The sequence below is a fragment of the Cavia porcellus genome, unplaced genomic scaffold (genome assembly GCF_034190915.1).
Source record: "Cavia porcellus strain 051 isolate PalLab524CR breed Dunkin Hartley unplaced genomic scaffold, mCavPor4.1 scaffold_16, whole genome shotgun sequence".
Classification (NCBI taxonomy): Eukaryota; Metazoa; Chordata; class Mammalia; order Rodentia; family Caviidae; genus Cavia; species Cavia porcellus.
The window spans coordinates 23044124-23060382 of NW_026947499.1; the positions used below are offsets into that span (position 1 = coordinate 23044124).

Below are 16259 nucleotides of genomic sequence, written 5' to 3' on the forward strand. Positions count from 1 at the left end.
GCCTATGACACTTCTAACTAACTCAATTGCCTGCAACAATCTCAGCACTGGGGAGGCTGAGGTAGGAGGATCACTATAAACTGAAGGCCAGTCTGGGCTAGTGAACTCAAACCAGCCTGAATACACAGGCAGACTTTGTCTAAAAAAAAGCTAGAGTTACTTCTACTCCATACTCTTATTTGTACACTGTATGTAGTCTTGAATTTCTCTTGGTTGTACAACTAGCAGCCCCTCCCTAAAATGTTCTGTGCTTCTAACACCCTTTCCCCACGATGCCTCTTGACACAATTATTGTTTCTATACTCACAGAAAGGTATGTAAAGTGATGAAAAGCCTCAGGGATGTAGATCCACAGCTAAGCACAACCTGAATCACTCTGCTTTTCTTCACTTGGCTGAGTTCCTCTTGGCCTAGGGTTAGTAATTTCTCGCATGGCATAGGCGGCTTAGGACCCAGGGGGCGCCTTTCAGTTGAAAAACACCTCGCGCTGCAGCAAGCTGGCTGGGAAGCTCCCAGTTCTAAAGAGAGCTGTTTACCAGAAGAGCACAAGGGCAGATCTGGCTGCAAGGCTAAGGCTGAGGCTGAGGCTGAGGCTGGAAGGCAAAGCTGCTGCCAGAGGGGACCCCAGGTGGATACTGACTGTTCAATCACCTGCAGGACTGAGGAGGAGAGGATGGTGTTGGGCTGGGCACAGACATTTCTTCTCAGCAGTATGCTTCTAGCAGAAGCCTTCGGATCTGGAGGTGAGATTACAGTCTTTTCCTTCTGCAGCAACTTAATGAAGCCGAACAGATAAAGCCCCTTACCTCCCAAACAAGGCCAGGTGGCAGGAAATGAAGCCTTTAGCTGGTTTTTGTCGTCCAATGAAAGGACCCTCCCCTCTTCCTTGCCAGGGGCTTGCAGCTCCATCTTTGCTATTAAGAACAAAGACAAGTAGCCACTTTCTTTTTCTCCTTCCTTGCTAACAAGTGGATGGAGGTTGGGAAGTCATCTCTACTCCTCATATCCTGTTTTGGGTTTTTTCTACGCCCTTTGCATGGTGTGTCCACAACGCTGGCCCTCCTTCCCTGTGCTCTTCCTATGGCTTTCCTGCTTGCGAGGAGTGGGAGTTTGGAGGCAGATCCAGGCAGTGATGAGACAGGCTCCCACCGTTTGACGCTTTCTTGATTCCTTTTCTGCCTCAAGGCTTCTGTAAAATTCTCCTGGGAGGGAGCATTGCCTGTTAAAAGTCGCAGAAGGTGGTGGCCGTATCCGTGGAGGGGAGAACACCAGAGTTTATGTAACATTGGTATTTCAACACAGGGGTGACTTTCAGGTCTCGCTGCCCACTCCCACCATCTCCATACAAGGGACTCTAAGCCAGGTCTCCTCTACTGCACAAAGCGGCCACAAGTTCAAGCGTAACAATTCCTTGCACTTCCGCAGCGCTTGCTGGCTTGCCCCCCACTTAAAAAAAAAAAAAGAAAAAGAAAAAAAAAAAAGAAAGAAAGAAAAAGAAAGAAACAAGAGGCAGCAGCAAATACAGCACTCTGTGCTGAGGGCTAGGGCTTTAACCGGAGCCTTCCCTGAGGCAGGCAGGCCTGTCCACCGAACAGGGGGCGCCTGCCAACAAGGGCGCCACCAGCGGGGCCTGGGCTCCCACCCGCCCAGCGCCTTCCGTGGGCCGCCCCACTCAGAGCCCGGGTCCGGGGCTCCTTTTCGTCACAGGCTGTTTCTGGGATAACGGACACCTGTACCGGGAAGACCAGTCCTCGCCCGCGCCGGGCCTTCGCTGCCTCAACTGGCTGGACGCGCGGGGCGGCCTGGAGCCTGCCCTCGTGTTGGGTGAGTTTTCGCCGGGGGTGGCGGGCGGCGGCGGTCCCGACCCCAGCTTACGCCTTTTTTCCCCCCTCAGGCGCCGGCAACCACAATTACTGTCGGAATCCGGACCGCGACCCGCGCGGGCCCTGGTGCTACGTGAGCGGCGAGGCCGGCACCCCCGAGAAGGTGCCTTGTCAGGACGCGCGCTGCCCAGGTACCCGCTCAGGACCCAGGGAGACCCTAGGCCGCGGCCTAACTGGAAGCTGCCGGTGACACCCTCCGCGCACGTGCGGCCGCCCGTAGCAGGCCGGACCGCCCCGCCCCCGCTCCATCTGATTCGTCAGGGCTGTCTCCAGGCTGCGGGATCCAAAGCCCATTGGCAGCGCCCGCCGCTCAGGAGTGAGCTCATTCTCCTTGAGCGCTTGTAAACAATCTCGGGAGGCTAGCTGAGTCTTTCCGCCGCGCGCTCCGCGAGGAGTGGCTGTTGGCGCGTCCACGTTGGATGTTTGTTGACCGTTTGTGGTGCGTCTGGTATGCGCTAGACATGCTTCCTACAACCTCTGGGAAGAAGCTGTTTGAGGGACCTAAGACGCGGAGAAGTTAAGCAATTTATCAAAGGCAAAGGCAGGGTCCTGATTTGAATCCTTCTGGTTTGTTAAACTCCCGAAAGCAACTTTGTTGTCGCGTCCTAGGCAAGACGGTTCTCTAGAATTAAATGAGACAAGGCCGGGGATATTGCTCAGCAGCACAGTGCCTGCTTGGAAAGCTTGAGGTCGTGAGTTCGATCCCCGGTACAAAAAAAAAAAAGTTAAATGAGATAATCAAGATTTAAAACAGGGATTTGTACATAGCGTTCAAATACATGTGAGCTGTTCGAATGAATCATGGATTTTGACTGCTGTGGAGGTGAGGGGACCCCTAGAGAAGCAGCCAGCCGAGCTGCGTTTTGGAGGATAGCAAGTTATTTGAAGAGGCCGAGACCTGAGAGGCAAGAGAAAGGCCCTGGCCTGTGATGTGCCCCTTATATTTGCCTTGCACTATAGCTGTGGTGCAGACCTGTCAGATCTGAGTTTGACTTTCCATGCAAGTAGTTTATTCTGATGAAAGCTGTTTACCTCCTCACCTCCAGAAACTACTTCCCAGGCACCCCCAACTTCCACATCACAGTCTGAGGAGACCACTGAAGTGCCAGGTGGCAATGAGGCGCTGGTGTTTGCTCCTGCCAACACCCTGCCCGCCCGGAGCGAGGCGGCGGCTGTGCAGCCAGTGATTGGGATTGGCCAGCGGGTGCGAATGAACTCCAAAGAGAAAAAGGATCTGGGAACTCTGGGTATGGCAGCCCCACCAACTGCCCACGTTGGAATTTACCAAGAGATACTATTTACTCATTGTCCGGGGATGTGTGGCTAATGGGACCTTGTGTCCTATTCTTGGCAGGCTATGTACTGGGTATTACCATGATGGTGATCATCATTGCCATTGGAGCTGGCATCATCTTGGGCTACTCCTACAAGAGGTCAGTAGCTTTTCTTTTAGGCTCTTTTGGGAGGAGGAAGGGATGGATGAAGGAGCACAAAGTCAAATCAAGTCTTTGTGGCTTGAAGGAAGAAAGGTTTTAGGAAGGAAAATCAGCTCAAGATGTAGAGACTTGGTTCTAGTCTTTAGTAGGTGACCTAGGACAAACCTTTTCCATTGGTGCCTTTACTCTTCACTCAAAAGCGTTATGAGATAGGGGTTCTTGTTACTCATTTTAAAGATGATTTGCCAGTGTCATACTACCTACGAGTGACAGAACTTGGATTAAAATCTATCTCTGACAATGCCAAATTCCAAGTTCCTGTCATGTAAGTGAGTGGCTCTGCAGAAATCAGAATGAAAAAAAATCAGACTGAATACTCAAGCAGGGACCTGCAGACTGAATTCCTTCTGTGAATTATTATTATTTTTTTACTAGAAAAGGTTTCTAGCCACTGTTTTTGTAGTTGGGACATACATTTCCTCATTCAGAAGCACTGGGGTCTCCTCTAGGGTAGGAAGAAAAAAATTGAGTTGAAGAGCCTGTTTGTTACTCCTCATCATACATGAGTAAATAAAAGAGACTAGCAGGGAAACTCAGGAATCTGACCTATGGCTGGAACAGCAAGAAAAGGAATAGGTATTTTGAAAGATCTCCGGAGAGCCTATGTAGGAAAGACTCAAAATCAGTGATGCATGTGGTGGCACACGCCTGTAATCCCATCTGCTTGGCATGCCAAGGCAGAAGGGTTACAAGTTCAAGACCAACCTGAAACTTAGTAAAAGCTTCTCTCAAAAACTAAAAAAATAATAAGGGCTCAGAAAGTGATATATGATGATAAGAGTCACAGTCATAGCCGGGCATGGTGACTTATGCCTGTAATCCCAGTACTCAGGAGGCTGAGGTGGGAGGATTGTTACGAGTTCGAGACCAACTTAGGCTATAAAATGAGCTCAAGGCTAGCCTGAACTGCATAGCGAGACCCTGTCTCAAAACAAACAAACAAACAAACAAACAAACAAACAAAAGTCATTTTTTTACAGCACTGGTTGACAAAATTATTTATCACTCTTGGGGGAAATCAAAGGATTTCACTTCTAACCCTGAGGGTCTGCAATGTTTCTCATCTGGTCTGAGAGGCCTTCCTGTAATGAAATTGACCGAGTCGCTTTTCCAGTGGTGAGAACCATTTCTGAGAGCCAGGTTGTTATCATTGAAAGCTCTAAAAAGTGTGCCATCACTGCTTTTAGGGTGTCCATAGAAGTGTTCTGGTCAACCTTCTGTTTTTGCATTTAAGAAAGAGGAAGTATTGGTTAATAATCACAGCAGTAGCAAACATTTGCCTCATGCCAGACACTGAACACCTCACACGCTCCAATCCACTTACCACAGTCACTCTTACGAGATAAAAAGGCTGTTATTATTTCAGAGTACAGATGAAAAATGGAGGCCAGAGAGAATAAGTACCTTGCCTGAAGTTACACTGATTTGGTGGAGAGAAGTCCTACCCAGCCACTAATAGCTGTCTATGGGATTCTGGGCGAATTACTTGTTACTCCAGAGCATTGCTCATAGTTTGTGGCACATAGTAAATAGTAAACAATAGCTGGTTTTTTCTTCTGTAAAATATAGTATTTCTTCTCTGATTTTTCTGTGATTCAGGAAGCAGAAGTCCAGAAAGGAGAAATGGTCATCTGAGAAGGAATCTTGACTTTCAGACAGAGATTGTGGCACAGTGGGATGAGACCCAGGGAAATCAGAGTTAAGAGGAAATGATGTAATGTTCCCTCCATACAATTCAGTCAGACCCAAACAATGTTGGTTGAGTTTAGCCCTTGAACTGTTTCCTTCTGCCTTAGCCATTAGACAACATTAGGCTGTTTTCCAATCTTTTGACAATTTCCAAGTCAGCCAGGTACCTGACATGAATGTTCTTAATTCTTTTCTTTTTTTTTTTAAACGTTTAACTTTTTATCGGTACCAGGGATCGAACTCACGACTGCCTGCTTGCAAGGCAGGTGCTTCTGCCACTGAGCTAAATCCCCAGCCTGAGTGTTCTTAATTCTAAGCTCAATTCTGGTGCCCCATGAGAAAAGCATCTTTTTCTCTGGATTTACTCTTCTAGGCTGTAATAGGACTGTCTTTGGCCTAAATTTACTTTATTATGAACTCGGGAAGACATCAAGTCACCAGACTCCCTGTTACTAACCACCAGACCACACCTTTCCTTAGTAAATGTGCTTTGAGGACAGAATGTACAACAGGAAACCACGTGTGGGCTAGAGACAAAGTCTCAGCTTTCATCTCTCCCCATAGTTAGAGAACTGAGTGTCCTGGTAAGAACTGTAAATTGTGTATAGTTCAACCTTGGTATCCTGTCTGTTAAATGGGAATATGCTTTCCCCCACATCCACCCACCTGAGAAACCATTAAGTATTAAATAGATGCAACTGGATACCAATCAGGTAATGATCACTGTCAGCCAACATTTAATTCATGTTGTCTTAATAAAAACCCTACTGTATGTTCTCACCTAAGCCTCATTACCATCCAAAAAGTACTATTACACTGTTTTACAATGAGAGGATAGGCCTCGAAGTTAAGTACCACACCCAAACCACATAGCCAATAAGGTGTGTTTAAAAGATTAGCTGGGCACAGTAATGCAAGCTTTTAGTCTCAGCACTGAGGGAGCCTGAGGCAGGACAGTTGCAAGTTTGAGTTCAACCTGGGCAACTTAGTGAGACCCTATCTCAAAAATAATAGGGGCTGGGGATTTAGCTCAGCGGCATAAAGCACCTGCCTTGCAAGCAGGCGGTCATGAGTTTGATCCCTGGTACCGATAAAAAGTTAAAAAATAATAATAATAATAAAAAAGATCTTCAGTATCTCCTAAAAGTCCATCAGGGTCTAGAAATTTCATGTACATTTTTTCTGAATTGCAAAGGATACTTTGGAAATAGAAGGACATAAAAACTTTCCCCTATAAATGCCTGGGTTTATTTACCAGAACCAAAATCTACTTCTGGAACTGCTGCCAATTGTGAATGTGATACCAAACAGGTTATTTACCTTCTATGGGCCTCAGTTTCCTCACTGGCAAAATAAAGGCAGGCAGTTATATATTACATTAATCTCAGCTCTAATTTCCTAAAAGAACAGTAGTGCTTGGTGGTGGCTAAAGAGAACTGGGTTCAAGTCCCAGCTATGTATGCCATTTGCTTGAACAGATGATTTAATCTCTCTGCATCTGCCTTCCCATCTCTGAAACAGGTATCAAAAGAGATACAGAGGTTAGTTGTGAAGATGGAATTAATACAGTGTACTCTGGGCATACAGTTGGTATTCATAACCTGTAGCTGTTTTGGGAAACTAGTCCTTGAGCAGCAGGATGGCACAGCACTATGTATGACTAGAATTCAGCAGTAGCTGAGGCTTAATAATGGAGCAAACCTGAGTTGCCTGAAAGTTTGTGGCAGTTTTGTAACCTTGGAGGAGGAAGTTAGAGGCAGCAGCATTATTCATGCCTGTGTCCTCTGGTGAGCCCAGCTCTCTATACTCACCCCAGAGCAGTCAGGCAAATTATTATTATTATAATTATTTTTGGTACTAGGGATTGAACTCATGACGTCATGCTTGCCAGGCAGGTGCTTATGCCTGCTGAGCTAAATCCCCAGCCCCCTTTTATTCATATTATTATTTTGGCTTTTTTTTTTTTTTTTTTTTTTGTGGTACTGGGAATTGAACTCACGACCTCATGCTTGTCAGGCAGGCATTTATGCCACTGAACTAAATCCCCAGCCCTGTTTTGGCTTTTTGCGATAGGGTTTCACAATGCAGTTCCAGCTGACCTTGAGCTCATTTTGTAGCCCAAGCTGGTCTCAAGCTTGCATCAGTCCTTCTACCTTAGCCTCCTGACCTCCTGGGAATACAGGGGTGCGCCACCACACTTGGCTAATCAGGCTAATTATTAAAAGCTTTGAAGCTAGGCCAATGAATGGAGGTTTTTCTTGGCTAGGAATGGTGGACAGACACCAGGCTCCCTCTTAGGGTCTTTGTCTTAGTAGTCTAGTACAGGAGGTTCAGATGACCAGTCTGCTGCTGGGTACCTCCCTGTCCCTGTCTAGTACAATGTCTGCACTAGCTCCAAAAGGTGCTCTTATTTTCTGATAAGCAGGGGAGGGAAAAAAGTAAGTCAACACCACTCTATCCTCTTGGGAGAGGAGCTGAGTCAGTGAATAAGCCTTTTTGTTCTTTCTTAGCTTCTAGACAATAGCCTGGCTGCCTCTAGCCTCCAAGCAGTGAGTGGGGGCTGGGCTGCTCAATGGTCAGTGTAGCAGGTCTGGCAAGCTGCTCTTTAGTCTCCCAAGGGGAACTGGGGCAGCCATTCCATTATCCAGGACTCACAGGCAACAATAGGCATGTGGGATTGAGTATGTTTACAGGTTTCTAAATGGATGAGATTAAGCCAGACTAGCTCTAGCATCTGCTTCTTTTACCTGTGGTTGCTCTTCCAGCCCTCCTCTGCCCCATTAACATGAATTGATTTTTCTTCTTTGAAGACTTGTGTATGATACATCCTGACCATTATCAGAAGCTCAGCAGGCAGTGGCTTAGGAAAAGAGGTAACTGAGGAAACCAGGATTCCAGAGTCTTTTTTGTCATCTATAAATTGGTTGGTGGAATATTATTTTACATGGTTGAACTTTTTTTTTTTTTTTTAAACAAAGTCTCACTATGTAGTCCGGGCTAGGCTTGAACTCTGTAGCTCCAAGCTACCCTCAGATTTGCAGTAATTCTCTTGCCTTGGTCACCGGAGTGCTGGGATTATAGGCGTGTGCCACCATGCCCAGCAAGATTGGAGTTTAAAAAATGGTGCATGTATAAAATGCATGGTATCGAGTAGGAACAGATAGCTCTTTTTATTCTGGATATGATGGAAAGGCTATTTTCTGCTACCCTGGTGGGTACTCAGGAAATTATGAGTTCCTGGCCTCTCCTCTAACTCTAGCTCTTTAAATTTTGAAATTCAGATCATGGCAAAAAGTATTTCTATCTCTTTTGTCAATTGTCTTTTGGTTTTCTACTGGTTTGGAGGCTCCCTTACTACAGTTAAATCCAGATCTTTCAAGCTTTTCCCGATATGGGCAGCCTTAAAAATTTTGCATTTTTATTTTATTGAGGAGGTAGGCCTTTGCTTCTGTGTGATAGCAGCCCATAACTGATGAACCAGTTATCCTCAGGATGTAAATGGGGAGCACTTAGTGTAGATAACCCCTCTTTCTTGACTTCTATTTCCCCTCTGGGTGCTCTGCTACAGGAGTTAATGGTATCCAGTACAGAAACTGATGAGAAGGATGGGACAGGAACTCAGCTTGCATATTCAGAAACTTAGTCTCCCAAGATGACTTGGGAGAATATCTCATGGTAGGGATCTTGCAGAACATCAGAGGCTCTGGAGATTATCATGGTAACTCTTATTTTACAGATGATGAAATTAAAGTCCACAGAGTAGCAGGTTATACAAACAGTACCCACCTTGGGTGATCAGTAAGAAAGTTCCTTCGAAAACTAGATTAAGATAATTTGCTTGATGAGTCCAGTCATATTCAAAGCAAATCATAATTACTTCCTATGAGATTTTTAATGCAGAAATTTCAGTATTTTCAAAATGCTTTCACTTTCATTATTTTGAGACAGATGGGGAAATGAAGACTCAGAGAGGCTCTTTAACAGGGTGACATAGCTAAAGCTGAGCTGGTATTACATATAACACAAGTAAAGAGAAGTGGGTAATTTGAAGATGGTTCTGAAGCTCCTGTGCATTCTCTTCCTCTAGCCTTTTCCCTTTCCCCCAATTCTTTTCCTGGTCCCAGAAAGCTTTTGTCATTGTACCTCACATTAGTACGTGTAATCTGTGATTACAGCTATGTTCCTGATGACGTCTGAAGCAGACTCCTGTTTGTTGTTTCACCAAGTTATGCATTAGCTGTTTGTTTCAAGCATTTCCTCTGTCAACTGAGTTCAGTTGCTGGCTTCAGTGAATGCTGACCTAGGTCCTTGGATGTTGGACATTCACCAAATCCTCTGGTTGGCTCTGGGATACAGGAAGGGCCCTTCATGTGCGTCTAGAAAGACTAGGTTTGAGTCCCTGCCTCACCTGTCTTTCAGATGACTTACTACTGATCAGAACTTCTCTGAGCAGTAGCCAGGACTCACAGACATAGGTTTCAGCCCACAATATTCTAGGAGCATTTTAAAATTTCTCTGGGCCATTTCCTTGTCTAAAAAGTGAGTAACTTAATTGTTACAGCTGAGCAGAGAATAAAGTGAGATAATGTATAAGTCCTTAGCACAGAGTGAGCACTCCACATGAGTAAAAGAGAGTAATGTCAAGGTCTGATTGAGTCACTGAACATTGAAAGGCATATGACAAGTGTGAATTCTGATCATTCTCATTGTTCCTTTTGTCCTGAGAAGCTCTCAGTCCATTTTGCCCTCTGCATTGGTTTGGAAATTCATTGACATTTTGGGGTCACACATACCAGAGTTCTAGTTTAAAAAGGATATCTTGCTGGGTGTGGTAGTCCTTTAATCCCAGAACTGTGGGAAGCTAAGACAGAAGAGTCACAAATTTGAGCCCATTTTGGGTAATTTAGCAAGGATTCTCAAAATTAAAACTGGTTATGTTGGTGCATTTCTAATCCTAGCATTCAGGAGGCTGAGGCAGAAAGATTGCTGGGTTTGAGCTACATATTGAATTAAGGGCAACCTGAACTGTTTGATGAGATCTTATCTCCAGATAAATAAAAGGTTTGGGGCGCTAGGTGGGATGGTACATTCCTGGGGGAGGCTGAGGCAGGAGGATTGTAAATTTAAGCCCAGCCCGAGTAATTTAGCAGATTACCAAAACTGTCTCAAAAAGGTGTGCTGAAGGATAATCCCTCAGTCACACACACACAGCTCTCCTATAGCACAAAGATTAAATCAGTTTTCTAGGACCACTTTATGGTTTAGGGCTGAAGCTAGAATAGCTGATTTTTGGTCTTTTTAGAACTGGGCTAAAAGAGCAAACTATCTTTCCATTATCTCCACTGACCCCTACTACTGCTGTGGGAGGCTCATATTGCTGTCACTCCCACTTTACATCCGAGGGAAGCACATCTACAAGGTTAAGGCGTTGTGACAGAATGGAAATGTAATACTATGCTAGTCCTGGCTAAGCCAATAAATCACTGTGATTAGGGCCCCTCAGGGGTGCTATCATATGAGTGAAGTCATACAGGAGACATAGCTGAATACTTGCCTCTTTTTCTCCTAGGGGGAAGGACTTGAAAGAGCAGCATGAGCAGAAAGTGTGTAAGAGGGAGATGCATCAAAGCACGCTGCCCATGTCTTCCTATACCAACCCTGCCTATGCCAACACTTCCTTTGAGACGGTGGATGAAAGGACTGTAGTGGTCCACAGCAACCAGCCTCCTGTTGACCTTCAGGAAGGCAGCATGCCCCTCATGGGCCAAGCTGGCACCCCTGGGGCCTGAGCTTCAGTGGGCAGGAGCCAGTACAAAAACTGGAGCAGGACAGCCCACCTCCCTGGGAGGACCTGCATTTTGTTTTGCGGCTAACTCCCCTTCCCTTTTTGGTAAATCCTCATGAAAGAAGCAGGCAGCATGGTGGGCTGAGGGCTGGGTAGGATCCTATTAATGCTCCCAATGCTCCTTCTCCATCCCTGGGAGGATTTTGCCTGTGGATGGACACAGTGGCACAACTCTCACACTGGTGTTGCTGACAAGGTCTTCCAAATACTGTTTGTGTTCCTGGAACTGGACAGGGATAGACAGGCAGCTTCCCCAAGGCTCCTCTGTGCTTTAGTAAGGTGGCCTCAGCCTTTGCCTTTCCATTTGTTCTCCATGAGCTTGAGTGGCATATACTGTTATTCATAGTTAAGGTTAAGCAGGTCAAGAGATGGCACTGAAAAAAATGTGTATTTAGTTTTTCAGTATTAGGGATGGAACTCCCTATTGACTTTTCAGAACCAGAAATGAGTTTGTCACAAGTCAGAACTTTGGGCAGAGAATGGGATCTAAGTTGGGGCCTGCTGGGTGTGCTCGTTTGTTGGCAGTGATGTGCCTTGACAACCGTGGGCTGGACTGGGCCCAGGGACTCTTCCTGTGTTGTAGGAAGAGAAAAATTGCACTAAACATTCCATTTAGGAAGAGGGTAGAGAAGGATATACTCCTGCCTTAGGCCTCAGGGACAGAGGTGGACCTGGGGTGCCCCAGACTATCTCTCTTTTGGGGTGGTGACCTCTCTCCATTTTGTACAAGTAAGAAAGGAACCAGTTAACCCATGGGATTGATACACTGTAGGCTCATTGAGTTGATTTTAGGTCAACTTGCATACTGAGCTCAGAGGCAAGATAATAAAGCACTTCAGGACTTGCCCCTGCAGTGTACCCTACTTGCAAGTGGCCCTGTGGTTTCCAGGTCAACATCTTCCTATGGGGCAGTGGAGCTGATGTTATAACCCTTAACTTGTGAAACAATCATAGAACCATTGGAATGGATGCTAAAGTTCTTCAAAATTTTTGGACACAGGAACCCAGAGAGGTAAAATGGCTTGCCCAAGGTCATAGAACAAGTTACTGGCATGGCTAGTAGGTGAGCCCTAAGCTTCCTGATTGAACAGTTCTTCCATAGCACTTGAAGCTCAGCAGGCCCTCTAGGCCCTGATGTCCTATGTGGTGGCCTTGGCAACATTCCTTGGCCAGAGATTCCTTGTTAAACATCCTTCCACTATCCAGTGTGGACAAGGGATAAATGGAGCCCATTCTGTTTAGGAGGGGGTTCCCTAGGACCACTTGCTGAGGGTACCTAGGCCTCAGAGGGTCCCTTGGTGTTAGTGACTCTGGAGAAGAGAACATTACTGGTTTCTATTTTTCTATAAGTATTTCTCTGTATACATGTTTTATATACCTCATTCTGACACCTGTGTATAAAGTATGGGAAATTGCTGTGTATTTGACATATAAAAGTAAAACAAAACGAACCTCCGTTTTATCAAGTTTTTGTGGGTTGCTAAGAACACTCTCCTCATGCTCTGGGAAGCTCTGGGTTATCTTTGTCAACATCTGTGCAATGAGCTGTTGCCTTCTTGCTCACCCTGGCTCTATAAATGGAAGGCAACAGTAGAATGGTTGAGAAGCGCAACCTGTGTCCTGATTGTCATCATCACCAGGAATCTTTCACGTTGCAGCTCCAGCAAGGATGGGTATCCCAAGAAGGGAGTAGTTTGGGACTGCAAGTCGTTTCCCTTTCAGCATTCTTTCCAAGCTAAGGAGTTAAAATGAATAACAGATAGCCCTTGTTAGGGGCTAAGGGTGGTGCCTGTAGCAGCCAGAGGGATGGAATACTGATGGGGATGGGTCACTGAGCTGCCTGGAGCAGCCATTGCCTGAGGAAGGTCCCCATGGATGATTCCTAGGGCTCTAGAAGTAAAGCTAACAATGGGAGCATTTCTTCAAGTTTTTAGCATAACTTAGGCAACAAGTTATACCAGAGTGACCTGCACATGTCCAGATACTGCTCTGTAGCTCTGCTGCAGTGGATACCTTAGATCATGTTTTCTCAGAAACCAGGTTCTACCCTTTAGTTAGACTTTCAAGTTTTGTGAGTGCTTGGCAAAATTTACCTTTGGATTTATGGATTTATATTGTGCCCAGAACCCCACCAACTAGATAGCATCAACTTCCAGAGTACCTTTCATGTGCAGAAACAAGAAACAGGAATTGCTTTCTCAAGCTGTTCCTACACATAGGGTGGGATGACTTGCATTCCATAAGCAGCTCTGTGGAGAGAAGGCCAGAACACCCAGTCTGTAGAAGGGTTCCTATGTTAAAGATGGGAGTGGAGGCCTCCTGAGGATTTGCCTGCAGATGGAAGTTAGGCCCAGTAGCTTTATGGAGCCCAGATGAGGTGTGCATGCTCTCTGAACAGGCTGAAGACTGCATAAGGACAGGGATTAGGTTGATATGCAAGAATCCTGCTGTTGTGTGTTCTGGACATGAAGGTAGCAAACAGACCCTCGACATTTCTCTCCCCGACTCAGGCCCCAAGTCACTTTTCCACTCTCAGTATTGTTATGTTAACTGCTTAATTTATTTAGTCTGCTCAGTGACCCAGCTCAGGCCCACTACTCCCACAGTTGCTGGGGACAGCTGAAGCACAGCCAGGCACATGATGCTGAACCATGCTGTTGCTGGGAGTCCACGATTCAACTCTATAACAAGCTTGCAACTCCACACTTAAGTATAGTATACACAGCAAGCAAGTTCTGGCCAGAGGTGACATTCTATCCCACAACTCATCTGGTCTATGTACAGTAATTCACAAATCACCCAATAGATATAATAACAAGTAATATTAACAGCAACCATTCTCCTGGATTCCCCACCCCCCAACCACCACACATTACATTTATATACCCCAAACCCATTCCCCATTTGTTAAATATGTTGCAAGCTCACACTTAGGAGGCAAATCTCGTGCCGTAGAGTCCTTGGAAGTCTGGCAGCCTAGGTGGAGTGTGTCCCCAGGGCCTTCCAGTGCCCATGGCCCTGGAATATGGCTCAGGAAGTTGAGTTGGGCCAGCCAATAAGGGAAGGTAGAGGGTACAAGTCAGATAGCCCAGCTCAGGGCCTATCTCTCTCAGCCTTTTAGCTCTGGGACTCTACAACCACCTCTTCCCAATCTAAATCACTGTCCAGACCAGGCAGGCTGAGGCTAGGCAGTGGTTGTCATAAAGATGAGATCAAGAGATTATAGAAATTCTCTTCTTCCTCAGACCCTGGACCTGTCAAAAGCCATACTGTCCTTCAGAACCCATCTATCTCCAGGCAAAGTGTCTTGGGCTTTTGACTGAGGAGACCATCAGGGTGAGTGAGAGCATTGAAAGGATATGGGATTACTATAGGGTAGAGCCTTTCTCACCAGCTTCTAGCTTCTTACTGTGCTATGACTGCTTGTTGAGACAGAGGATGTCACTCAGCCAGTCTCCAGTAGTATAGTTTGAAAACATGAGATGGAAGCTCCCTTCACATTAATGTGGTCCCTAGACTAGCTAAAGCCACCCACTAGCAAGTGAACAGAAACCAACCCTTCCCTGATTCCTGGCCAGTTCCACTGTATACTGACTAAGACTCCTCAAACTGACTCCCTCACTCTGCTCCAGGGAGGGCAGGACCTGGAGTGGAAGAGGGGAACATCACTGTCACTTTGTGCCCTTCAACTGCCACTGGCCACCAATCTTTTTCTTGTTTGTACTCCCACTTGAAGTCCTCTTCCACACAACTGGACTGGAGGCTTCAGAGCCCACAGGGAGGTTTACCCTGGAATCCTGCTCAGCAGGTCTAAATCATATTTAGTAAGTAAAAGTTTCCAAGGATCCACAACCAGGGAGTTCACAAGTGGTTCCAAGTAACAGATTCTTCCTAGCCCAGAGTCCAGGCTTTTTTTTTTTTTTTTAAAATCTTCACAGCTTTCAGGCGAGTGTTGGATTTTTAGACAGCAACCAGGCCCCAAAACCTGTGGAGATATGTTTCCCTGGTGCTGTGCCCGCTCGCCTCCTCAGGAGGTAGTAGAGATGGCTTGTTCTGCCTCTCAACAAGCCACCAATCCACAGGAAACCTGGATGGCCCTGGGATGGGGTGCAGAGGGGGCAATGCTGGCTGTAGAACACCCCCCTGCAGGGGGCTGGACCAGGGTTAGGGGGGTGAGTCCCGGGTCAGGCCATACTGCATGCTCACAGTGTGGTCCAGCTCCTCCAGCTCTGTAGGCAGTGGGATGCCCAGCTCTCCCAGGTATAAAGAGAGCGCCTCAAAGGAGTCCTCCAGTTTTGAGAATGTTGGTCTGGAAGGAAAAGAGGTGAACCAAGTCAGGTGGAATATGAGCATTTCTACGGAGGAGAATGGAAGGGATCTCTCTAACATAGGCAGATAGATCCCTTTTGTGCCTCTTTGGGAAATGGGTATAATACAGTTACTATTACTTTACCATACAGACACAAAGCTCAAAGATAATGCTGAGAAGCCTGTCCTGGCTGGAGGCGACAAATTTAAAAGATGTAGTTGGGTGTGGTGGCCCTTGCCTGTAATCCCATAATCCCAGCACTTGGGAGACTGAGGTAGAAAGATCACTGCGAGTTTGTTGCTTGCCTGGATTACATTGAGCTCAAGGCCAGCCTGAACTACAAAGTGAAAGAAAAAAAGTCCCAAGAGAAGACTTCTCCCCATATTTTAGAGAAAACACAATAGTCAAAGGCTTTCTATTTATCCAAGAAAACTTATTTTTGTGGTGCTGGGAATTGAACCCAGAGCTGTAAACAGGCTAAGTGTCTTTTTAAAGACCCTTTCCAGTTTTGAGACTTGCTGTTTCTACACAGATGGATCTGCCTGGGAAAGAGCATTTCACAGGCTAAGTTCTTCTCAAAAAGAAAAATACCAACCAAACAAAAACTCAAACACTAGCCTCCTAGTGCCATGGAAATGGCTTGACAGCCTTGGACATCGCAGGCTTATTCTTCCTTCTTATTCTTGTTTAAAGGTCATGTCATCTTGGTAAGGCCTTTTTTGACAAATTACAAGGATTTTCAAAAGTCTACTTCAGAGTTAAAATTTGCTGGTGAGAGAATCTTTATCTTGATTTTTATAGGCCAGAAGACTGCAGTCCTTCAGTAACACCAGTTAAAGAACTTAAGAAAAACAAACTATATAGTATTTGTTTGCTAATAGACCCTCCCTATATACTTTTTTGACAGAGGATCTCTCTGCACAGTTCAGGCTGGTCTTGAACTCACTATGTAGCCCAGGCTGAACTGGAACTCACATGAACTAACATCCATCCTCCTGCCCAGCCTCCCGAGTACTGGGTGTATAGCATGTACCTCC

At 45.9% G+C, this 16259-nt stretch overlaps 2 protein-coding genes across 7 annotated transcripts in view; one reads left to right on the forward strand and one right to left on the reverse strand.

Annotated features, from left to right (window-relative positions):
• Window positions 1–450: 450 nt before the first annotated feature.
• Pik3ip1 (phosphoinositide-3-kinase interacting protein 1) lies at window positions 451–12364 on the forward strand. 2 transcript variants are annotated; one of them, XM_063225928.1, is made up of 6 exons: window positions 451–743; window positions 1708–1824; window positions 1895–2014; window positions 2930–3130; window positions 3238–3316; window positions 4979–5848. In XM_063225928.1, exons 1-6 carry the CDS (start codon window positions 674–676, stop codon window positions 5025–5027), a joined length of 636 nt encoding a protein of 211 aa, XP_063081998.1. In that variant the 5' UTR covers window positions 451–673; the 3' UTR covers window positions 5028–5848. The 2 variants fall into 2 exon arrangements, with proteins under 2 accessions (XP_063081998.1, XP_003478347.1); XM_003478299.5 differs by lacking the exon at window positions 4979–5848 and adding an exon at window positions 10638–12364 and having other exon boundaries at window positions 471–743.
• A 1087-nt stretch (window positions 12365–13451) lies between these two features.
• Limk2 (LIM domain kinase 2) overlaps window positions 13452–16259 on the reverse strand; it is an 88509-nt gene continuing 85701 nt past the window's right edge. For all 5 annotated transcript variants that reach the window (XM_013141729.3, XM_063225927.1, XM_063225925.1 and 2 more), the window contains one exon: window positions 13452–15222. In XM_013141729.3, coding sequence (XP_012997183.1) covers window positions 15078–15222 — 145 coding nt within the window. In that variant the 3' untranslated portion in view covers window positions 13452–15077. The remainder of the gene's footprint in view (window positions 15223–16259) is intronic.